General features: G+C 41.7%; 1 protein-coding gene across 4 annotated transcripts; it reads right to left on the reverse strand.

Annotated features, from left to right (window-relative positions):
* Positions 1–15,484: 15,484 nt before the first annotated feature.
* CCNA1 (cyclin A1) lies at positions 15,485–21,685 on the reverse strand. Of its 4 annotated transcripts, none has more exons than XM_032679138.1 (9): positions 21,589–21,685; positions 21,329–21,477; positions 19,915–20,158; positions 19,558–19,679; positions 18,624–18,847; positions 17,808–18,012; positions 16,882–16,995; positions 16,083–16,216; positions 15,485–15,752 (listed from the first exon to the last, which is right to left on the reverse strand). In XM_032679138.1, exons 2-9 carry the CDS (start codon positions 21,455–21,457, stop codon positions 15,701–15,703), a joined length of 1,224 nt encoding a protein of 407 aa, XP_032535029.1. In that variant the 5' UTR covers positions 21,458–21,477; positions 21,589–21,685; the 3' UTR covers positions 15,485–15,700. The 4 variants fall into 4 exon arrangements, with proteins under 4 accessions (XP_032535029.1, XP_032535028.1, XP_032535027.1 ...); XM_032679137.1 differs by having other exon boundaries at positions 21,585–21,685; XM_032679136.1 differs by having other exon boundaries at positions 21,329–21,482; positions 21,582–21,685.
* Positions 21,686–25,134: the final 3,449 nt, after the last annotated feature.

A 25,134-nucleotide genomic window follows, 5' to 3' on the forward strand; every position in this document is an offset into this window, starting at 1 on the left:
GGGCTACTTACAACTGCAGAGACAGTATGAATACACAGAACAGTGCTGAATCCACAGAGCTATGAGAGTGTGAGCCTGCTTTTATTCTCTTCTCTAGCATCAGCAGCATTTCCAAACCATGTTTTAATGAGTGCCAGTATGAGCAAAAATAATCGACTGGATAGTCAGTAAGCCTCCAGCTATATCCTGATTCGGTAGGTAAAAAGCCATATTTTTACTCATATCCTGTGAAAATGTCATATGAGTTCTGCCCTACCACTTTTATAAGTGTTTCATAAATACCATACTATTATGTTAGGAGTATCTTCTCACGCAGTTATTTGCCCTTCCCATCCCTGAGGCAGCAGCACCCATACCTGTATTGCTCAGTAGATACCTACCTGTCAGATTTGCTCTTAAAAAACCTCCAGAAGTAATATCACCAAGACAACCAAGTTCCATGCTCAGCTGTCCTGCTATACAGCTCTTTGCTTTAGAGATAACTAAAGCCTCCATCACTTTTAAACATAAGTCTATTACTCCTTCTTGTCCCTCTATTTCCTTCCTTACCTGTATTTGAAGACCACACCTTCCTTTCTCTAAGGTGAGCAAAGCCAGGCCTCCTGCAGCAGCTGTGCATGGTGGGCAGATGGCAATGCTCTCTCCAGACCCTTTCAGACTGGCCTTTACAGCTCTGAGCAATACACAAGGACTGCATTTACACCTGCCAAAGTAGGTTCCCCTTAGAACCTCCCAACCCGATATTGCTGACTCCTGTCTGAAACATGGCTCTCTCCCAGCAATCAGTCCCCACTCTGTATTCCCCAGCTTTCCTACTTCTGCCTCCCATCATAATGTGCATTTGTCCTTACAGAAGGACATCATCTGCTCATAGCACTTCAGCTTGGCAGGACTGTTTAAACACCAAGGCTCTCCCCCCATGGATCTTCATCCTTGCTCACCTTAGGGCCACTTGCACTTTTATAAACATGCTATCTCTTCTAAGTCATCAGTGCAAATACTTTTTTGTTAATGACTGTACATTTAGATAACTAGAGACAACTACCATCTGAGTACACCTTCCTACCAATCGCACAACCTCATTGTTTCCTCAAACCCCCCACTTTCCTTAATTTTGTATCATCATAGAGAAAAGCTTCACTAAAAATCAAGAAAAAATTACTAAAAAATCCCACACAAACCTAAATTTGCCTTTTACAATTTTCTTAAATGCACTTCCCCTCCAGTTCTGGGGAGGGATTGCTAATGACTCACTCTTTCAACATTACAGCTACCGTAGTTCTACTTCTCATTTTGTTGCCACTAACAATAGTTAACAGTACAACTACAACACCAAAGGGTGAAGGTTAAAGCAGAAAAGATGTTTAAAACTTCTGCCTGTCCAGCCTCAGCAGTGGATAAATAGATTTTTATTTCTTTTGGGCACCCATAGAAATATTTTCATGTTCATATTTCATATTTTCATGCTCTAATAACATTTTTTTCTCACATACATTTCTATGCCTGCTAATTGTTCAGGAAAAAGCTTCAGAATATCTTCAGAAAGCTATGTTGAAATAGGTTTACCTTTACAAGTGAAAAAAAGGTAAGAAGAACAGAAGGTGGACATTTTAAGCTTCTAGACTTCCATTTATCAACCACCCATACAGAAAGCTTGATTTTCAGAGGACAAGAGCTGAGCTCCTGGGTTCCCATTTGTCACAACTAGGATGAAAAACTGAAGAGGCTTAATCTGCCCTAGCAGGAACAAAATTCAATCCAGTAGCTCCAGAGCATATAAACCATTAACAACAGGTGTCTCTGACCCAGAGCTTCTATCCAGAGATGTCCCAGGGCAAAGCAGTCCTGTAAGACAGGTGAAAACAAAGTCTTTTCAACCTCCTCTTTTCCTCAGCAAGAACCTTCCTCCTGGTAGGGCTGGCATCAAGCCCAAAAGATTTAGAAAGTTTTACTTCATTTCTGTTCTGGTTTGGGGGGTTTTGTGGTTATTTTTTTTTCCTCCCACCTGTTTACTCTTCTCCTGGTTGTGTAAGCAGTTTTGAGTGCTCTAACTCACATAAGTAAAGGCCTCTGGAGAAGGGAAGATTATACAGACTATTTAATGAGAGTCAGACTCATCCTCCCCATATTCACTTCTTCTAGCTCCTGAAATTCTTCATTTTTGGCAAGCTCCAAACAACCACCTATCTCTGCGCCTCATCCATTGCACATTAACTAGTTGTCTTCATTCTTGACCAGATCCCTTCTCTGACCAGATGTGACCAGTCTCAAATGTCTGCTCAGTTACTCTCTTCCCTGTTTCTGTTTCTTGCAAAAGAAGGGAGGCAAACTTAGATCATTCAAACACCAAACCAGAAAAATCTGAGTTTCCAATACAACAAGTTTTCCTTCTATATGACACTCTAACAAGGTTTTTTGTTCCTCTTACTAGACATGGCTTTGAGGGATTATTATTATTAACTTCATTTTTGCAGGCAGAGAAACTAAGAAAATGATGCTTCACATCATTCCTTCAAGTAAGCCTAGGAGTTCTGACACTCCCACCTACTTCAGTGGGAATACAGATGAGCTCAACACTGAGTGCCTTTGAAAATCCCACCCCACTTTTCTGCTTCAAAGCAGTTCAAAACCTAACTCTCAGGCTCCTTTTAGTCAGTAAACACTACATCTGTTTCTAAGAAGTTATAAACATAGCATTTTGCAAAACAACTGTGCAAAATTTCTGGAAAAACAACAAAAAAAACCCATATAAAAATGCATGAAGTTACCACACTTACGTAATACCAATGTGGACTTGAAGCCATTTCCCATAAAATACATGACAGGGTAAAAGATTATAAACACTGCAGCTGCTGATCTACTCAACATATTAATGCAATATTCAGTCTTTTCCAGAAATGGAAATCAATTATCCCTAGAATTATTAATGCAGAGGCAATATGTAAATATGCAGAACTGTCTACCCTGCAGTGAACAGAATATACGTTTTTTTGTTAGGTTACTGCTGAGACATTTTTACAGCACTGGTTCCTGTGAAAGTTTGAGTAAATGTGTTCACATAGTACTTTCAAAGTGCAAAAATCATTTTAGGTTGCTGCCACAACCAAGGTAAATGGCACAGTGTTAGATGACCAAAAAACTTGCAGTATGTGTCCCTTTTGTAAGTGAGCAATGGAGCCTAGCACTACTTTGACAATCCAAAACCTTCACAGAGGTTGCAGACAACCACATCTCTGCTCTTGGTACCTTACAACATGTCAACTTCTGCAATATTAATGAGCTTTTTCCTAAATAACGTAAAAGAAACATTTCCACGGTTTACAACCACCCATTGCCACATTAACAGTGCAATCAGTTAAAATAAATCAAAGCTGAGTGAATTAGTTAATGATCTCCTTAGTGTGCTTCAAAAGGAGAATAAGTTGCACAGTGAACCTCAGTCAAGCATTAGCACTGATTCTGACAGTTTTTAAGTACCTAAATAATTCGGGAGTATAAATCTTAAAGTGATAAAGACCTAGGATTCTAGGTCATTCAGGCACTCCTGAAAACTTTCTCCAGGTCCTGGGTCAGTCAACTGGAACCTTTCACACTCAGCATCAAGTTCAGCTTTAGCCCAAAATTGTTTGTTATAAAGTTACTGAATGCCACAGAGTGAATTGGTTTCTAGGTTACAAAGGTCAAAGTTACCAAATGACTTTTCTGTTCATCACAGTAGCAGATGGCACAATGGATCAAATGGGCATGGAAAGAGTTATGAAAACTGCAACATTTCTGTCATCAATTATGACAGAGATGACTGTGACAGAGCTGAGGGTCACAGGTGGCATATCACACATTGAACCTCTGTGCAGCATCTCAAAATTAATCAAGGATATCAGCACACTGATGACCAAGAACAAGTTCAAACCAGTCAGAGGCTGTGTACACAGGTACTTAATAAAGGGAGGAAAAATACGAAAGCCCTTCTACACACCACATCTGCAGAGAATTTTACCACTGAAATAAATTTCCTACTTCTCACTTTAAAATTTCTAAGAATCAAGCCACCAGATTGCAAAGGCACAAGATTGCACATCAAATAAATTGACTGAAGATATTGCCTTCTGCTTCGCAAAGAGTCTGGTTATCCTTTTTTTTATTTTTCTTAATTCTCATAGCTTTGATAAGCATTGATGAAACAAAAATATTACTGTCATATATGATTCACAGTTAAGATAACTATATATTTCTGGCATGTATGGCAGCAAAGCAACATACCTGTGATTCCAAGCTACAGCAAGACAACTGCTGTATCAGCCTGGGCTCTGCAGAATATATCCCAAGCTGTACTATGCATCCTAAGGTTCAACAATGTGAAGACTGCTTACAGTTGAGAATTAACTTGCAGTTGGACTGCTTCTTAGTGATCATAGCTCCTAACTTCTTCGAGATGTCAGAAATAGGTGCTCAAAACTGCCAATGTTTTCTCAGCCTTAGCTGTCACAGTGATCAGGTCAGGCATCAACCACAGGCTTGTGTATGTGTATATATATCAAAACAGGTTCACACAGTAACATACTAAATAGCAGAAGCTCTGTTGCTTGGAAGCTCAAGAGACTACTCCACACTTTTTACAAAAGGTTGCCCTTGTCATTCTTCACTGTTGTTTTATGTCACTATAATTAACATTTAGCTGTTCAAGTTTAACAGGTACATAGGGGAAAACCAGCACCTCTACAGTTAAGTTTGCCCATTCCATCAGTGCATCCTGTGGGACAACAGGAGGATCCAAGTTACACTACACCTCTGCAGGCCTCCAGCACAAAGCAGAGCTAACCTCACAGGCAGAGTAGGTGTTCCAGGCTTGTTCCACTGACCTCTGGACACCTCCAAGGGCAGAGGTCCCACCACATCTCTGGGCAATCTGCACCAGTGCTTCTCATAGCAAAGTATTTTTCCCTATGTTCAGAGAGTTTCCTTGGCTGCTGGTTGCAGCTGCTGCCTCTCAGCCTCAGCTATGTCCCTCAGAGAAATCCCATGCTTGCTTTCTAACAACCTTCTTTTAAACAGTTGGAAACAATTTTCCTTAGCCATCTTTTTCCAGGCTAAACAAACCCTGCTTCCTCAGTCACGGGCATGACAGACTTAAGTTGGGGAAAATTAATTTATTGCCAATTAAAATAAATATTTAACTACTGATTTGGTTAATGGGAAAGGAAGAGGCAAACTTGAAAACAGTTTTCCTTCCCTTGTTCCCAAGGCCTGGCCTCCCTCCAGACTCCTCTCCCTGCTCCAAGCAGTGCGAGAAGCTGCAGTCAGTCTGTAATGGCTCCTCTTTGCCACTCCACCTCCCTCACACTTGCGCCTGTACTGGCGTTGACCCATTCCTGGTACTTCAGGGGATATCTGCTCTGGAGCCACGGAGCACCTCCTTTGCCTCCAGCCTTGGCCTTTGCTCAGGCTTCCTCCTGTCAGGTATTTTCCACCTTTCTTAAATGCACTTTCACTGAGGCAACACCATGTTGGCTGTAGGGTTCAGCCATGCTCTGTGTTGGGGGGGTTGGAGCCAGCAAGAAGAGGCTGTCCCCCACATAGGGCAGCCCTGGCCCCTCATCACGGAGGCCACCTTGCAGCCCCTTTATGCCAGCACATCACCACAGACACCTAGCAGAGCCATGTAACTAGGTGATCCCTAACTCAACCCTCTTCCACTGCAAGCCCTCTGTCTCCCAGCCCTCAAAGGCACATGGAAGGATAAAGTGTGACGCTGTCAGGAAAAATTAAGGGAAAGACACCATTGCATACCTCAGGCTTAGCTGTGTTCTTCACCACTAAATTCAGAGTTTTACCTACATAAACTGTTTAAACAAACTCCCTTACCTTAATTATCTGCTTCCACTACACTTACAAAAGAGTTAAGAAGTCCAAGCCATGTCTGACCATCCACGCACCTCTGAGGTGAGCATTACAAGAATCAAAGTAGGGATCAAAATCCATACCATTACCTTTGAAGTTTAAAGAAATACCTTGAAGAGCTTGAAGTCCTTTAGTGACATTGACTTCAGATAAAAAACAGAAGGTGATATTTAATACCAGCATAATAACTACATTTAGTATACATTAGCAGTGCTTCTCAGCATAGAAGACATCTGGCCCACTCCTGAGTAACTGATGGCTTGGGTAACTTGCCAGGAGGCAGACAGACTGCCTCTGATTTGTATATACTGGGGAAAAAAAAAATGATGAATCAGCCTTCACTACAAGCAGGCTTCAGCAAGAGCCATATCTTCAACATCGTGTAGCTGCCAGGGCTTACACTCAGTGCTCATTAAGAAATTACTTTCCTCAGGGACTGTGGGCCATGCAGACCTGCAGCTTACATCTGCTACCTTCATGAGACCATGATGAGACCTGCATCCCATCTTCTGATACCCATATTTTAAGAGGATGTTCAGTAACTGGAAAGGAGTGCTGTAAATGTACGAGAGCTAGGAATAATTTATTACATTAAAAAAAGGCACTAAAAACTCAGGTCATTTCGTTTACAGTAGAAGAGCCACAGTCTTAGTTGCTGTGGTTACATTCTCACATGAGAAGAAAATGCAGTTAGTGAAGGACTCTAACTTAGCTGATGTAAGAAAAACTAAGGGACTTGAAATTAGAGTCAGACACATAGAAGTTAAAATAAAAAGGTTCCAATAGCAACCAAACATGGTTAAACAGGTATAAAAGGCATTAGAAAGTCTGATAATCTCTTTTGACCTCAAAAACCTATGCATCTATACAGACAGCATCAGCTAAGGCCTCTATACAATTTGACTCCATATTGAGCAAAAAAATCCAATCAGTTTTTATTTCCAAAGCCTGAACTGCAACAGCCTTTCTAGCTAACCATCACCCAAAACTATCCTAACATACCACTTATTTCAAATTATATATGTAGGTTTCTTCTGTGGCTGAAGTACAATATGAGACTTAAAGTATCTTAAAGGGTCCAGAAAGCAGAACCACTGGTGAAACAAATGAAAAGCAGTCTGCTCAGCAGGATCACACAAAACATTTATTAAAGACAGAATGAATACAAATGAGACTTAATGAATTACCCAAAAGAGTGATCATGTTCTTTTTCTCTGAACAAGAAGCCATGATCCTGTTTAGTCCCTGCACAATGGGATCAGCCACATTAAGATTACTCACTCATTTTGGTTCAAGTGCTTACTGGTGAGCACTGGAGGCTTCATGTGTTTGCCTGGCTCTCTACAGTGACATTAGAACCTCACTTAGAAAAAAATACAAGAAACCAAGGTTTTTATCAAACAATGCAGGGTTCTGGGTCACAAGTAACTTGCAACATCATCTCCAGATGCAGAGTACTGTAAAATATTTGTAAAATATTTTCCTATCTTACACTCTGATCATGAAATGCAGGCCCCATTTGATGACTATGTGAGATTCAACAAAGATTTCAACAGTTCAAGAAAGTTGCAGTCAAGAAGGTTAGTAAACAAAAATCTAGTGATAGCCTTTACTCCTTTAGCAAAGTCACTTATAGATTAAAGGCAGATGGATTCATTACATTTAATATCATGAGTTTCTCTTTTAGCTGTAATGTTACATTGAATTTTATACTATTACACTTACTGTTAATCTTCAATTTTTCAGTATCTTTAATACAAGTCAGCATAAAGAAATTCCCAGAATCTCCTTGAGCATCCTTAGACTGATCACTCATGTCACACCATACAAGAAAAAACACCAAACATTCTAAAACATTATTCTTTCTAATGTACCAACCAGCCTTGTGGAGGCTTTTCCCATCCCAAAGCACCCACAAGTTTCTCTTCTCCAGATGGAGAAAAGACCAAATTTTGATTAATATTGTGATAGAGAGAATTTCATACAGTATTGACATAAGATTGACAATGTAGTATTTATGATACTTTGATTAGTGAATCTAAGTTTGGTGGATGTGGGATTTTTGAGTTGTTTGTTTTGCTTTAAAAAAAAATGCATTTCACAAGATAGCTATGAAAGGTTCTAGAGGTTTCACCTGACAATAAAATAAAGGACTTTTCCCCAGTTAAGTCCAATCAGCATTTGCTTTAACACAAGTAGAAGTTACAGAGATCAGCAGTTTCCAGACAGTAACCCCTGAACTGGCCCAGAGAACAATATTCAACAGCAGAACCTACTTGTACATTGCTTACATACTGCCCAGCTCAGTGATCTGGGAACACCAGCTGTGGTTATACTATGAGTTTCATGATAGCCTAAAAGCCCATCCACTAAGACAAGAAGCCTTTTACAGAAAGTACAGTTTTGTACTTTCTGGCAACTTGCAGCAGAGCTTTCTGCACTGACTCCTTGCTGGAAAAGATAGAACCATCAGAGCCTGTTTACTCCCTGCTGGGCTTATCTTTTTTTACCAGGTGATACAGGATTAGTAGGTAAAAAATGATGGGGAGCCAACTTCATGTTTAAGACTTTGTGCAGGGACATACTTTTAAAACTGGCTGTGCTCTGTTCAGCACTAGTGTGCCAGTCCTGCATGATGGGAGATTTATTACTTGCTAGCTCTGGGTCAGGAGCCCTGCACAGCATTACCCTGCTGGCAAAGGAGCCTCTGCAGAGCCACATCATTCTTCTGCATCATTTGAAAGTAGTGAGCAGTCACCAAATGACAAGAAAAGAGAGAGAGAGGAAGGAGTATAATGTCCAATTAGTGGATGCACAGGCATATGCAGAAAATTGCATTTGTCCATGGGGGCTGAAGATATGCCTGCATGACGTGAACACATACTGCTCTCCCTGGTACCTCTTTTATTCAGAGACAGCAACACCACCCAAAGTTGCTACTGTTAGCCAGAACAAAACATTTGTTTTCCTCTAGCCAATGTCCAACAGAGTGCCTCAGGCAGCCCATGCATTTGACAACTGGTTCAGCAACTGTCTTAAAATACATTGGTATAAATATCTGCAAAAGCATAAAAAGCGTAAGGAACCCAGATTTACTCACAGCTCAGCAACATAATTGTCCACAGAGGAAATATTTCCCTTTGACTCAAAATATGCTTTATTGACAAATTTTTCATTGAAGTGTTAGACACTGTTGCAGCACACAGATGACTGTTCTGGATAGAAGTTTTCCACTGACTCTTCAGTATACCTCCTGCCTTCTATTTACAGGTTAAAGCTGAGAGAAAATACATTTTAGAAATAGCTGTAGAAAACAAAAACTATAAATTTGAATGGGTGAGCTCATGAAAGTAAAACTCAATTCGAGTTAGGACAGGACAAAGAAAACAAGATTTTAAAAAATGACAAGTACTATGAACTGGACAATAACTGTCCTACATAAACATTATATATATAAGTAGATTACTTTGAAACAAGAATTAACACTGGAGTTTTCAGTGAGAAAGAGAAACACTCTAACTTAAAAATTATAATTGATTCTTTTTCCCCCTCCCTCCTCCAAATGGGGGGAGACATCTGGCAAGAATTCACCTCTTTCCTGCACAGACCATACAAGCTCTGTAATATTACAAGGGCTTCACCTATCCAATCTGGAATATAAAGAGATGCTCCTCCATCAGACATGAACAGAACAGTTATGTCATGAACATTAGCAGCTTCCACCATATTTTTATCCTGTCTGAAGCAAGTTTCAAGTCAACATCAGTTAGCCTGATTTTTATAGCCAGGAAAAAGATCTCACTGAAAGTGTTTGATTGATTATTTGCATGAGTTTAACCTCACAGTACAAGACTACAGGTGGTCTGAAAAGATAGTTTATTTTCCATAAGTATCCCTGAAGCACCATGTGTGAGAGCTAGGCAGCATGGCTGACAACCTTACATTACAGCTTTGCTAAATCTGGTTACATTTAATAAAAAATTAATTGAACAAAACTGTATTGTTGTAATGATCGTGCATATTGCTACCCAAAAACATGAAAAAAGAGTCAAAGATCAAACAGCCTTCTGGGCTCTGACCCAGCACACTTTTGGGAAAAGCTAAAGTTGGATTTCCCCTCAAACCCTGGACCAAGGACGCTGGTGCCCTCTTCTGGTCCTGTCCTTCGGAGACCATCAGAATACGGCGTCGCCAGCAGTCGTACTGTGAGTCAAACCGCTCTTTGCTTCTGGTTTAACACAAAAAAAGCTCAAGGTCTTTTCCCGCAGGACTGAACCAGACACTGTTCCTCTTCAGTTACCAGAGGTGACAGTACATTACGGCACTTAGGACAGTATGCTGTTCGAAAGCATGTGCTATGCAAATGTGATTCAGAGGGAACCTGGTTCTGCCACCTCAGTATCTGCACTGATGTTGCTGCTCATCTACAATCTGTTTTGCCATCCATTTTGTTAATTCCCAGTTATTTCTATCATCTTTATGAGAGGAAAAAAAATTACCAAATGGAGGACGATTCTGTTTTCAGTTTCTGCCTAAACAGGGATGGAGTTTACAATATTCTACTATAAGCAGCTCACTAAGTAGTACCAAATGCCTAATCTGTTAAACACTGTGGGGTCTAGGGCTCTCTTTCTTATTTTTTTCATGTTATTTACACATCAAACCACAAACAATAATAAACAAGCAGAAAAAGCTTGGCTGCAGATGGTGCAGGGAGACTATTTCTTGCCAGAACTCAGTGCTTCATTATGAGCCTGTTCTTTCAGCACTTGGCTCCAGTGATGCTCTTCTGTGTTCAGATAAAGAGGGTCTGAATATCTGAAAAACAAGGACTGAGGACTCCCTTATGGTTTAAGTAGGTATTTACTGGTACTAATGGCAGGGACACTTGGTCATTCTGGACACATTGTTAAGGACAAAAAAGGGAAGACAGCAAGCCTGAGCTCTGGGCCCAGCTAGGCACACAGCCTGTTAGTTCACACTGACTATTTTGTCCTGCTCCAACAAGCTCTCTTCAAAACAAATCTACTTAAAAAACAAGCTAGCTCTACAAATCCTGGAAATAAGCCAAATGGAGACAGACATTTGGCCAGGAACCAGCCCTTGCTCAGTCCACCATTATTTTTCACTGCCAGCACAGCCCAGCTACACAAGCACTGCATAAAACTCCTGGACAGAGCCATTATTTTACTACCTCCAGGAGGATTATGGCCAGGACTGCCTGGTCTTCCTTGTCTTGGCCTAGACACAAGTTAATCTGATGTAGGTAGGCCTGTACTTTAGGATTGTGTCATATGCCCAGTACCTTTTTGTAGACTGTCCTGTAGGTTTGTCTGTGCTAATTCTCTTCAATGTTTGCACAGCTGCCATCTACAGTGACAAACCACAAGGACCACACAGAAGAGTTGTGACTGGCTGTATTAGGTACTTACCAAAGGCGCTTCCTAAACCACTGTTTCTCTACATCTCTGCAGGAACATCAGATAAAGTGCACATACTTCATAAACTTGTTGTCATGGATGTTCATTATGGACATCTCATCATGCAAAGCTTTGTATTTTTTTCTATTAAGCAGATGCAATCTGAACATACAAGAGCATCCAGGAGAAAGTGTGAGCTTACCATACAAGAGTAAAGCTATGAAACAGATAACAGCAAAAAGTAATTAAGTATTCAATGCGACTCTTGTCTGATGCAGTAGGAAAACACATACATCCTCTATAACTAGTAGAGGACTTAAACTTCATAAGACTCAGCTTGACAGGGGCCTAGAACATCTGAGCAGGGGGATGGGTCTGTACCTCCTCCAGTTCACATCTCCCTAGCACGGTCTGCACAGCTCTTCAGTATATGATGATGATCTTACTCTGGGGAAGCAGGTGATGAGGAAAATTGCAAGATAAAAAGCTTAATTCCAGGAAGCAATTGCTGATGTTGCTGGCTTTTTCTCATCGTTAAGAGCAGCCCCACAAGCTGCTTGAAGGTCACGGGCTAAAATAAGTACCAACCTCAGCAATCAGAGCCAATTCCAGTCATTTGTAAAACTGACAACAAGCAGGTATGCACGAAGACTAATCACACAGGCAGATTTCCCAGCAAGGCAGACAACCTTCAGTCATGAATCAACAGCTTAACTATTCTGAACACGGTTAAAGCATTCTCTCTAACAGCCCAATTAGCTCTCAGACATCCCTTACTCATTCAGGAGAAGAAGAAAACAAAGGCACACCATAGTTCTTAAATTACCACCTTACCATAAAGTTCTGCTTATCTCTTTTAATCATAAGGGAACAAGGGATTCACAATACATCCCCAGCTATAAAGTACAGCTTTCTCAGGACACCAGAGACAGCTACAACATTACTGATTAAAAAAGTCAACTAAACACAGAAGAAACAGGATCATACAACCACAGCACATTTCGGTCTCTTGAAAGGCACAGCATGATAATACAGAAACTGCTAGAGTAAGATTAGAGATGATTTTGTTTGGTTTTAATATCATTAAAGATTTCTTGAATTGAATATCATGGGTCAAAGTTAAAATCCTCAACACTTCTCAGTTCCAATCTACTCCACTAAGCGCTGAGTGATCCCTCAAAGCTCCTTGGATATCTCAGCCTGCTGTCTCACTGGTAGCTTTTACTTCTGGCATATTATCTCAGTACATTTTAAATGGGGGAAGATACTGTGACCTGCAAAGAAGTCAATATTCTGCCTTTGAAATACATATGCTGACATCCGGAGACTGATCTTCACAGCAGAGCTAACTGAACATGATCAGCCTTGACATTTCCAAAACTGCACAATGAACAAAAAAAACTTGGTCTTATTTCTGGCCATTATCTACCAGCCACTAAGCAGGATGGTCAAAAATGGAGACTACCTCTCTCTAGTCTGTAACGTTGGCTTTATCGCCTTTATTTCTTTTCCAGGATATGGCTGTCTTCAAGAAGTCTACTTCTGTTTCAAACATCACTCAAGGCTGTGAGCTTTATATCTCTTAGTTTTTCTGTATAGCATAGGCACTATACCAATGAAAAGTGAAAGCTTCCTTTTGTGTTGCTTTCATCTCCCTCCTTATAAATCCATATTCCCATATACCTGATTTTCAGTATATCTTTTAGTACTCAAGTGTTTTTGCATCTGCATTCAAGCACTTCATCTTATTAAAACAGCATTATTTCACCTTTGTTATCACATTATGCCCAACTAGAGCATCTCTTATCCCTTGATCTCAGGCAGAGAACAGCCCACGTGAGGAGGAGGTCAGAATTAAGTGTGATAATTCACACTGAATGAGAGAGGAGATAGCACGCAGTTTTCACCTTGAAATAGTCAAGGCTCACTCATACAAGAGCAGTAAGACTATTTTCCTTGCTCTGAATAAGACAAATCCAACAAAAGGAAATGAGAATAGAGCACGAACATTCAAAATGTCATTATTACACATCTCAGATGAGACCACTTCAAGATCAGTTCCTAGTGTGTGACAAATTCAAATTTAATCCATCTTGCCTAAACTCGTTATTAGCATTCACATTGCAGTATTATGTGATTCTTCATCTTAACTAATTAGTTTTTTTTCATTTTCCCTTTTTAGCTCTTGGACTGAAGGAATACTTAAGTCAAAAACTGAGCTGAAAAATAGTTATAAAAAAAGAAAACAGATGAAGCACAGTCTTCTTATATTATAGCTTAAAAAAAAAAAAAAAACCAAAACAAAAACAAAAACCCCAAACCAGGTACATCTGCATACCAAAGAATTGAAGCTCCAAAAAGGTTACATGCAACTATTGTAATTCTCTTGCAGCTGTAAGTAAAACCTAAGAAAGTAAAACAGAACAGAAGTTAGGATTCTAGGAAGAGTCCACATGTTAAAACACTTAGTAAATTCAGAACCAGACACCACCTACTTTGTTAGATACACCAAATCTGTTGGCTCAGGAATATGACACATGGCTGTGGACATAGGCTGTTCATAAGAACAAAACTTATCTCTTCCCCATTACTATTGTAGCATGACCATGTAAATACCTTCAAACTGCTGTAATACTAGGAAAACAGTCCTGTAGTTGAGATGTTTATTACTGCTTCAAGAATATCCAACACTACAGTAATGGTGCTTGCTGAACTGCAATTACTTACAAGTAGAGTGAGTGTTATTAACATGAAGCTTCAGCCTCATTTACTTGACCAGAAAGTGTTTGAAGCAAGAGACCATGAACTGTCTACGCTAGACTAAAATGGAATGCTCCCCTCCCTTAAAGGATATTTACTTTGAGATAAGTAAATCTCTCATAACAATACCTCCACTTTGGAGGAATACAAGCATTTGCATTACTAGGGGGATTCACCAGCCTGCACAGGGAGGAATCAAGGAGAAGAAAGACTTACACACATTGAGGGAAGTGAAACCCCTGAAGCTAAGAGTGTCACAACACATACATTAGTGTTATTATTAGTATAATCAGGTTTTAAAACCAAAATAAGAGGCTTTTTAGTTCATACTTAGTATGTCTGCTGAATAAAGTACTGATGTCAAGCATTAAGCCTATTCTTGCTTAATAGCACACTAGACTATACACACACTAGACTGTACAGATGGCTTTTAGGAAGCAGTAAGCAGGGAAATTTTTAAACTCTTGCAGTAAGTGAATGCCTCAGACTTACCTTGCCATTTAGACGAGTGGATTACAGTTCCCTAAAATGCTGACCAATATGTCCAACTGATTTTTTAACTACTTTGGACAAGGACCATTATGTTTAATAGTACACAAGGTAGTGTGTGGGGTTTTTGTTTTGGGGGGTTTTCTGTTTTGGTTTTTTTTTTTTAAACATTACTTAACAAATAACTGACAGTGGGACATAAGACAGTGTAGCAGCTCAGGCTAAGATAGTTAGTTCTGTCCCATCACCCTCCCTTGACATATTCAGCAGTGTTCTAGTGGCATGAGTGGTCATCTCAGACAGCTATGCTATAAGATTACCCCATACCACAAGTATGACTCAGGAGCCATGTAGCTCAATTCCATTGTCCCAGTACTACTGTTCCAAGTACCTCACAGCTTTTAGCATTGCTCTCTACTGCAGTCTATCCACCAGTGCTTGAAGTTTTCCAAAAGCTCTGCCAGCCAGTCTCCCTTCCTCCAGCTCCCTGCAGAGCAATCTCCCTATTTTGCCTCCATAAAGGGAAGTCTGACTTTTACCCCAACACTGATGATCTTCTATAAAGATGTTCAGAGTTCAGTGGATGTTTTCAGTCTGATATGGTAAAAAAGTTGCAGAAAATAGCTTCTGTTCATGGCTATGTGATCTTGTTTTATAGAAGAGGAGGAAACAAATAAGACTGCAGGAAATAACCTGTGTCTATGGAGATGTCACATTGTGTTGGTTCAAGCCATTCTTTATCCACTCCAGCCATCTTATAAATCCTGCTTACAGTGATTTAGTAAAAAAAGAAAACCAAAAAACCACCAAAATATCCCAACAAAACCCACCACAAACAACACACAAAAAACCACTCCACAATTCATTCCACTTACTGTTACTGCAGATATTATCTGGAGTCAGAAGATTCACAGAAGTAGAGTGCAATAAGACATTTATTAAAAGTGCTGTCAGTTATGTTAAGAGCTATAGTCTAATATTCTCTTTAAAAAAGGCATCTCATTAAAAAATATAAGCTTAAAACCATTCTGATCACTATGGTTACAGACACATGACCTGCAGTGCTCTATGAAATGTTAGACCAGCTTTGTTGATTGGGACAAAATAATCTTCAAGTCCAGAATCCACAGTCTCTACTGTAGAGGAAGAACTGCTGGGAGCTCCAGAAGAGACACCTGCAGGTACCTGGAATAGAAATACAGTTACTACAGATGCTTAGCTGGCATATCTAAAGCTATCACCTGCTTGTGCAATGCACTGGAGAAGAGAAGAATCATCCTGCAATAGCACAGAAAGAATTGTTATCCCATGCATCTGTGTACTCATAGATTAGTTACTTTTCTGTTCAGAAAAGTTCTCCTCACGAGGTTGACAGAGGCTTCTGCTTCAGAACTAGAAGCTGACCACTATGCAAAGCTTGTGAGCTACAGCAGCTACAGCCCAAGCTGCTAAACCAGAGTCATCCAGTGCTTATAAGTCTACAAGTTACACAACACTGGCTTAGTGGTTACTTACTTTGTGTGCTTATACTTCTGCTTAATAGCTTGCAGCTGGCAATGGGGAGCATCAAGGCATGCTTTATGCAGATCACTCAGGCAAGGTACTATCTCACTTAATGAATACCCAGTGAACACAGCAAGTGTTTCTGGCTGGTCAGATGAGAAAAAAGAAAAAATAGTGTTACTCTATTGCAGTCAGTCATCTAGAAGATGCATTTCCTATGGAATCAGAAACCATTTTCACTACATCAGTGCTCGCTCTAGGTTCTTTAGGCAGGAAGAAGATTCAAGTGTACTCTGCCATAAGCTTCACTCTAGGTCTTCCTTGTTTCCATGAGATCTGACAAGCTCCTTCTGCTCTAAGCATGTGCCATCCATTACGTCTCTTCTGGATCCTGCTCTTTTCTAAAGCTATTTCTCCAACACACAGGTGGAAAGCCTATCAAGACTTGCATTAAAGAAGCCACTCAGGGTAATTACTCAAATAGACACATTCAGTTCTCCTCTACTTCCCAGAAAGCCCCTGTGTTGTCTCTGGGGAAGGAGTTTTGGGGATTAGCAAGGCCATAGGTACAGGCTTGATGTAAATGAGCAAAACAGGGAAGTCCCTCTCATTTCAGTGAAGAGGCACGATATTTCAGGTTTACTTAACTTATCAGGTAGTCGCATCAACTTGGGTGCAGCTACTCATCCTAGGTTTTCAGCCTTTATAACAATGTACTTTGCAGCTACTCCTCCTACTTCTCAGCTCAGTTCTAATGAAACATAAAATAACAAAGTGCTTGATCTAGTTATTAACATACAGTTGTCCTTACCCAGAAAGATCTGTTCACTGTATAGTTTGCTAGACAGTAGGCTGCTGCAGCAATTTGTGAAGGAAGGTACTTCAGAAAAGGATCAGCTTGAAGAAGACTCAGCTCTGCAAGATACTGAACAAGAAAACCCTAAGTTTTTCAAGAATAAGCATCGCTGGTACAATCAGTCCAATACAGCAAGCACTAAAGTTTGGCAATGGTCTCAGTATCGTGTAAAAAAAGCATGAGTTACATGTCTAGAGAGAAAAACTAGCATTCTAGTCCTGTTGATCTCACAGAAGATCCTCTAGCATGTTTCAGGGCGGACAGAAAGACCAAGTTTTGCCAAAGCCTGAAAAAAATCTACAGTCTTCTGAAGTTCTGGTCCCATCATCAGCTCTGACATAATTTTACAGATAGAGACTTAGAAAATTTGAGCTTCATAAAAATAACAAAGACACACTCTTCCTATCCTCTAAGGCTCATTTGCATAGGTGGACCTTACCCGGAGATCACAAAGAAATGGACAGCTCTAAGAAGCAGAATCTGGGCTCTGCTGAAGTAGAGTCACAGTACATCCCTATACCCTTTACAGAGAAGCAACGGGTCAGGCATTTTACTGTAAGCCTGCCATTTCTAAGCAGGGTTGCCTACTCCATGCAAGTCCAATGCAGCTATGCAGACATTCTGTGTCATTGTGTAGCAATATGCAGTAGCACCAAATCCAGGACAGACTTGCTACACAAGCACTGTTGAAAAAACAACCAGAGTTCTACCACATAACTGCCTGTTCAGACAGATAGGCCAAACCTAGGACTTCGATGACACATTTATCCAAAAATCTCAGCACAAGCCACAGACTACAAAACATCCAGTTTTTAGGCCTGTTGCAGCTCCTTCAAGTATCCCTTCTCCCTCCTCAGTCCCAAGAGGCAGACAGTTCTTACCCTTGCAAAGTTCTCTGTCCTCATACAGACTCCATGCCTCTGAATATACTGAAGGAGGAACTGGTTGATGGTTGGGGCTGTTAAATCAAAACCAAGCACTTTGAGAAGCAGGTGCTCCATTCTTAGCAGCTGCTTCTTTGTGTAGGTATCATCTGTTATATAGACAAATTCATCCACTTCTGGTGGGTAGATCTCTTCATACTTCCTGAAAAAGGGATAGAGAAGCCACATTTGTCAGCTTGAAATTTATAGCAAAAGAAAGTTTTCTGCTGGACCTGTGTCAGGATGACCATATGACATTACTAAGACTTGTGTAGAGCTCTAATTTTAGTTGTTCCTCCAGGCTAACTAACAATTTAGCTTCAAATTTGGGCAAATATGCTTAGAGGAACTCCAAGTCATCAGTCTAGATAGAAACACACTCACATTAGCTCTTAATAGCAAACTTTCAGTAGGAATGTCTCAGTAACACAACACACTCCAGACAAAAGCCCATGTTGCTTACCCTGTCTACTTAAAGCAGTTGAAGGCTAATTGCAGATTGCAACTGTCAATCTATTGCAGCCCTACAGGCTAGGAGTCTAACACAGTAGTGTTTTCACTCCTGCTGTTATGGTTACTAGGTTTCCCCACTACAGTTCCTCACATCGAACATTAAATCTTTAATTTTGCTAGCGCCAACGTAGTTGAAGTTGCTAATCTTGAGACATCATGAGAAACTACCTACTACTGCAAGCTTCTTTCCTTCCTTTTCTGTGAGACTGAGTCCAAAAATAAGTTTTACCTCACCAAGATTTCAGGAGATGAAATACTTACGCAGCCAGAAGAATCGCTGCTGTTCCGACAAGCTGCAGCTTCCCTCTGAGAACAGACATGCAGGAAAGAAACCTGTCCAGGAAGTTCACCGCCAAGTACAAAGTCTCTGTCCGAAGTTTATACTCCTCCCCTACTTCCACCAGCCAGTCTACCAAGATGGCACGCATTCCTGTTGTGATATCTGGCTGCTTCTTCATGTAATAGGGCTTGGGCCTGAATCTTAGCTGTTTGGAAAGAGTTGAATCAGGATGTTCACCTCAAAGAGAACTATGGATTTCTGAGCTGGTTGACATTCTTTACACTTACACTAAAATGAGCAGCAGTGTTCCACTGTTAATAACAATTACTACTACGTACAATTATAGTGCTAGTTGTAATAATTACCAGCTAGTGCCATCTCTAGAAAGTGGTATTTCTACACTGAAGAGATAGAAGCTACTGTATTAGCAGCAGAACAGTAAAAGACTTCCTGGACTACAGAGAGCCTTTGCCATCAAACAATTAAATCATTCAGACGGACCTGAAAATGAACAAGTGACATTTTTCCCCCCCTCTTCTATTAGGAGCCTGCACTTCACTACTCTGACACAAAGGTAGGAAAAACTGCTTCTATAGCAAGATAGCTGTCAGTGGGATCATATCAAACTGCTTTAGTATTTTTTTCAGCGTTCTATTCCCATCTGCAAGAATCCTTCATTCCAAAGAGTTGAGATGCTCCAATCACAGGAAATTTCAGGAACACAATAATCCTGAAAGATCTTATCACTGACTATATACTGCCTTCAGAGACGACTTTTACTATTTGCTTTCTCTCCTCTGTAGTTCAGTGGCAGCCTTGGGTTATCCCAGGGCAGCCATACAGCCATACATCTCTGCAATATGTAGCCCATCACAGGGACCACAAATACCTGTAAGCTTCTTACAAGCCACTCACTTCAGCCTCTCGGAGGTACTGATGGATGTCTTCTGCATACTCTTCCACAGTCAGAGTTATGACATCTTCCATGTGATCCTCAGGCTGGGACTGGAAGGATGTGTCCACTACCATAGGAGATCCTAACAGGTAATAGGAAGCAGCAAGACATTTGTGTAAGTAACCTCTTCCTTCACCTCCTCCTGCACCTTCCTATTTTAACTCAGAAGTGTTGTGCCTCATGTAGACACAAACAAAGTTATCTTGAAGTGTTATTTATGTAATATAAGCTATTCACTACTTTACCAGCCTCACAGTTCATAGCCACCCTATGTGTAGTTGCACTATGGATACCATCTGAGTAGTAACAGGAGTTACCTGAACTCAGATCCAGTAGCAGGTGAATACTGGATGTCATTGCACTAGTATTCAGGTCACACTGGCTTGATTCCAGCTCTTCAGACACTTGGTAGCTGTAGTTTTCCTTATCTTCTGGGTCATCTATGTAGATAGCAAACCCTTGCTTCGATGCAGCATTGAACAAGCAGCTGGGCACTTCATCTTTTCCAGATGAAGGGATGGTGTTTTCAGAGCCAGGGAAGCGCTTGGTAACAGCAGCACCCTGAAGCAGAGCACACAATATAAGCTGTGGAAGGGCAACTCAGGGAGAAAACAGCAAGTGCCACTTGTTTTCAGAAAGAAAACCACTTTCCTTGCCTAACAGACACCAATAACATAAAAGTTCATGGAAAAAGCCACCAGCTACAACTGGTGCTTCAGAAGTACCACCTGTTGCTGTCTTGCTATGACAAATTCCTCACAGAAAGGGTGAGGTATAGTGAAAATTAGGAATGGGGGGGGGAAAGCAGCTCCACATTCAGTGCCTAACACCAAAGAGAATAAGGGTGCTGCTTGGTTCTAATGGGGCTGGAAAATGCAGAGTCTGCTCCACATTCAATTCTGGCAAGGAGCAGCTGCAAGTGCAGCAAGTTAACATAACAGAAGTGCTTAGGCATTGCCACAGACTTATGAAGGACTTCACTTGCAACAAGGCACTTCAAGCAGAGTTGAAAAATTGAAGGCTGAACTTTTGCGCTTAAGCATCGCAATCCCTAGGACTACAGGCTACAGTGTGACCAGGCTACAGTCCTTCACATTGTCTACTACCAGTAAGCCACAAACTGAGTTAGGGGCTTTATAGAGTCACAACCAAGAAGAGTTTGTGTACATGTACTAGCTGCTATGTTAGATCCTGTAAGTCAGCACGGTAACATTTTCCCTGCCACACCAGCAGACCCCAGGAGAACCCAAGGAACAGAAAAGCCAGACAGACAACCTGCCAGGAACTTGAGCTTCTTGAAGGCTCTGGCACCTTGAAGGGAATATGGCCAGTACACAGCAGTGGAACCTTTGCGTAAGCATCAGTGAACAGCCCTTCCTTAAACTACCCGCTACACTACAGGTGGTAAATGCTCAAGTCTCCCTTTTTTCCAGGATGAACTATTTACTCAAGAGTACTTCCACGAGGAAGTGCCTGCAAGTTAGGACTGAGCAGGGCTTCTCGAGAAACTCACACTTCTATAACTGGAGCCTGAGTCACCTACTCACCCCGTCATCCCCAGGCCTTCACCTGCAGCCTCGAGAGCCGGTGCGCGCACCGCTCCTGCCGGCGGCAGGGCCCCAGCCCCGGGGCCTGACCGGGACGGGGAGCTCACCCACGCCGGCCCGCGGCGAGGACTGCGGCCTCTCGGCGGGCAGGGAGGGAGGCTGTGCCGACAGCAGCGGGGCTCACCTGGCCGCCGGGCCGCTGCTGCCGGTTCTCCGTCAGCACCCCCAGCACGGCCCGCCCGCCGGTGCTGCGGAGGGCGGCGGGGCACGACTCCCGCCGCCCCGCCCGGCTCTTCTCACCGGTACGACGCATCGCCGCCCCGACGTCGGTACCTTTCGGAGGAGAGAAAAAAAACCCCACAAAAATAAAATTAAGTTGTGGTAGGGGGAATAAAATCCTTTAAACCACCACAAATAGTTGGTGACGCCTCGGGCAATGCCTGCCTGCCTCCCTCCTGTCCGCCCCGCTGCCAAGGAACCCGCACCGCACCGCGCTGCCCGATGTGCCTCAGCTTGTCTCCGCTCGCCACTGGCCCACGGAGGCAGTTCTGCCGCCCTGCGCCACGGAGACCGCCCCCCGCCCGGCGCCCCTAAATAGGCGGTGGGTGTAGGCGGCGGCTGTTGGCCGCGGCCGGTTGGGAGCCCGGCGGCTCAACCCCCGGCGCGCCGCCCCGGCGGCCCCAGCGGCGGCGGGTCGTCATGGTGACCCCGGCGGGGGCCGCGGCCGCGCAGGGAGCGCTGCGGAACGCGCGGAGGGTGAGGGAAGGGTGTAGAAGCGACAGCGGCGGCTTTGTAAGTTCGACGTCCCTCTTTGATAAACGAAGAGGGAGAAAAATGAGATTATAGTTCATTTAAGCGTGGATTTGACTCCCGTGGCACTTCGATAAAGTCCAAGGCAAGGGACAACTAGTTGCGGAACTCCATGCGGGGCTGTACGGTTACATGTCTGAGCAGTTCTCAGCTGCCAGCCGTGGAAATGCAGAGCTTTATAAACGCAGAGGTTCATCCAGTGCCGTCGAAGTTTTCCACCTGTGATATGGCTAATGACACAGGCAGCACGCTTGCTGGATTTGTGGGTAACGCCGACTGTGGTGCTGAGAAGGCTGGGAATATGCCGGGGATCAAGATTAGATTTCAGACATGATCTTGACAAACTAGAAAAATGTTCTGGAGACTCAGGATGCTCCTGAAGCACAAAGGCAAGGTCAAAGCCAGTGGCTGCAGAAATGTAGGATGGAGAACAGCCAAGTAGGGAGCAGCTCCATGAAGAAGAATCAGGAGGTTATAGTGAACCTCAGTCTGAGCATGATTCACCAGGCTTATGGCTGTCCTAGCATGAACAAACAGGAATATAGCCTGTGTGGCACATGAGCGCTCTGAAAGTCCACAGTGAAGACAAAAGAGCAAGCAGTACAGCAGATGAAACCTCAGCATGAGATTTAGGTTAGATATCAGAATTGTGATGCCCCAGAAGAGACAGCATGGGAAATTTGGGGATTTCCCTTGTTGCAGATCTATAAGAGCAAGTTAAAGAGACTTCTGTCAAAACTGTCTGTGCCTTGGCAGTGGTGGTACTTCTTGAGGTGCTCTCCAGCGTGCTTGAAATGTAGGAGTTATCTGAAATTTGGATATATCAAGGAGGGTCTTATGTCAGAATTGTTTTTTGCAGTTCTTGTGATCCAGCCTGTCTTAAGGGCTGTATTTTTTCTTCCCATTTTTCTTATATTTATTTTTTAAGTGACTTCCTCTGACCCCCCAAAAGGAATTTACTATAGGAAGTAAGTGGTACATGTGAAGTTGAAAAACTTTACCTGTGTTTAATCCGTTGTCCATGTCACACTACTTTTTTCCTTTTAGGTAGGAGAAGCTTCATGTCCTGGCAGCAGCAGAGTTGTAAGCAGGTAGTTATCATAGTGGAGCTGTCACAGCTGCAGGTGTGGGCAAATGCTGGTCAGGGGGACAGAAGGTTATGCTGTACTTCTGTGTTCTTCTTCTTTAATTTCTGAACTCCAGCTTTGTACAAGGAACGCTTCACTTGAGGACATTTATTTAAATATTTTCATGTGAAGTTTGAATTTCTGAAATAAATCAAGATAGTTTCCAACCACTGAAATTAAACATTAGCTTAAGCGGAACTTTAAATACTCCTTATCCTATTGTTTTGATGGGATTATTAAAAAATGTTGAAGAAATCCTGTGCTGCAATATATGTAGAACCTAGAGCAGTGTAAGAAGGTTAATGTTATTCAAAACAATTTCTAAATGTGTGACTATTCTACATTTTAATTAAAATTTTCAGATTTGATAATATTTTTAAATAAAAAGCTTTTGAAGTTTATATATTTTATGAGGAAGCAAAAAGTCCAGTTGCACACTTTTTAGCAATAAAGGAAGAAAAAAAATTAGATTTTTCCATCAAAGCAAAAAATTCCTTTTGCTTCAAATTACAATTTAGAAACATTTCTCTACTTCAGGGGTATCGGGACTCTGATTTCTGTCTCTAATTATATTTTAAGTAGCTGACACTATTCAGACCTTAAATCAATACTAATTGATAGTTTCAAAATCTGCTCTGAAAAGAACGGAAATTATATATTCAATAGTAAAACATTTAAATATAAAACATAAGGGAATGAGTCAGGAGACTCATTGCCTCAGGACATCTATGAGATGATGGTTCTAGGACTCAGATCCCCAAGAACATACATGTCCCTGATGCCCTCGTTGCACATCCGTTTACATTCAGCATGGTCTGGCCTGCTGTGGACAAGGACTGTCCTGCTCCCAGCCACTCATTGCTGCTGCCACCCTTCTGCTGGCAGAATAATTTGTGTGGTTGTGAGACAAGTCAAGGACCTAGTCCACCTGAAAAGTAAAACAGCTGCAACAACAGCAACATAGTGTTGCTACTGGCAGGGTCGGTCCTCTGAGTTTGGTTTCTAGACAGCTCCATGAACTGTAGGTCCAGCACAAAAGAAATTATGAGACTGCATCAGGAAGGCAGTGAGGGTGGTGCCATCCCTTGTCTTTATAGACCTAGTGCTCCATGACTGAATAATTTTAGGTGCTGTTTAATTTTTCACAATTTTAAAAGTGTTATGCTGTTCTTTGTCAGCATTGAAAATAACAGCTGTTCTTTCATTTGGCAGTGTCAGAGCTGGTTTTTATTAATTTCCAGTAAAAGTGTCTAGGAATGATACTGAGGTAGATGAAACATTATATAAGTACATATTTTCAGAGAGGTAAATGCTGTTTGTGAAAACTGCCTGTAGCTTATAAAAATAATCTTACCTTTGCCCAAATCTGTTTTTCTAACTGCTCAGTCTCTCCATATGGTATTTGTCATGAGGAATGTTAGAATTTGGTAGTTACAGGTGTAACATTTAAGTGCATTCATAGAAAGATGACATGTCTAGCCAAATGTGTGGATGGAATTTATTTACTAAATTCATCTTCAGTCAGTGACCATCCTTTATATCCAAATGCCAATATTTGTATTCCATTTAGACATAACTGAAGAACCTTGGCTACCCGACAGATGACTTACTCGTATTTTTATATATGAGCAGTATGGGTATACTCAGTAGTCATACAGTACATTAATGTAACTGAAATGCCTCTCGAATAGCTTTTAATGAGGTTATCTAAGCTCCAGTTTCTCAGGAGCTCTTTGAAACAGCCCAATATAGATTAGTACCTGGGAGAGGCCAGTGAGCTTTAGCAGCCACTACTTTAATTGTAGCTGCAGATCAAATAAAGCTTTGGGCCATTAATCATTTACTTTTGAGCTTCCCTCTATGTGCTTGAGAGGAAACTGAAGCCTTCCTGAATGGACTCATTAGGGCTTCTTGCAGTATTCACTGTCTTACTGATGATTTCTAGGAAGACAGAGAAGTCAGAGCAATTCCTGACTTGGTGAGGATGCTTCCTCTGTGACTCTGGTAAAGACAGTATTAGAGGGCTCTGTCTCTGTCTTGTGAATCTTTCCTA

This window comes from Chiroxiphia lanceolata, chromosome 2 (assembly GCF_009829145.1).
Source record: "Chiroxiphia lanceolata isolate bChiLan1 chromosome 2, bChiLan1.pri, whole genome shotgun sequence".
NCBI classification, from domain to species: domain Eukaryota; kingdom Metazoa; phylum Chordata; class Aves; order Passeriformes; family Pipridae; genus Chiroxiphia; species Chiroxiphia lanceolata.

Excerpts from the sequence above, each read along its gene's own strand:
- CCNA1 (XM_032679138.1), bottom strand. The coding sequence starts at position 21,457 with ATGCGTCGTACCGGTGAGAAGAGCCGGGCGGGGCGGCGGGAGTCGTGC. Across the intron at positions 18,013-18,623 it reads GCAGCGATTCTTCTGGCTGC|GAAGTATGAAGAGATCTACC; the intron begins GTAAGTATTTCA and ends TCCCTTTTTCAG. Across the intron at positions 16,217-16,881 it reads CAGTGAACAGATCTTTCTGG|CCAGAAACACTTGCTGTGTT; the intron begins GTAAGGACAACT and ends TCATCTGACCAG.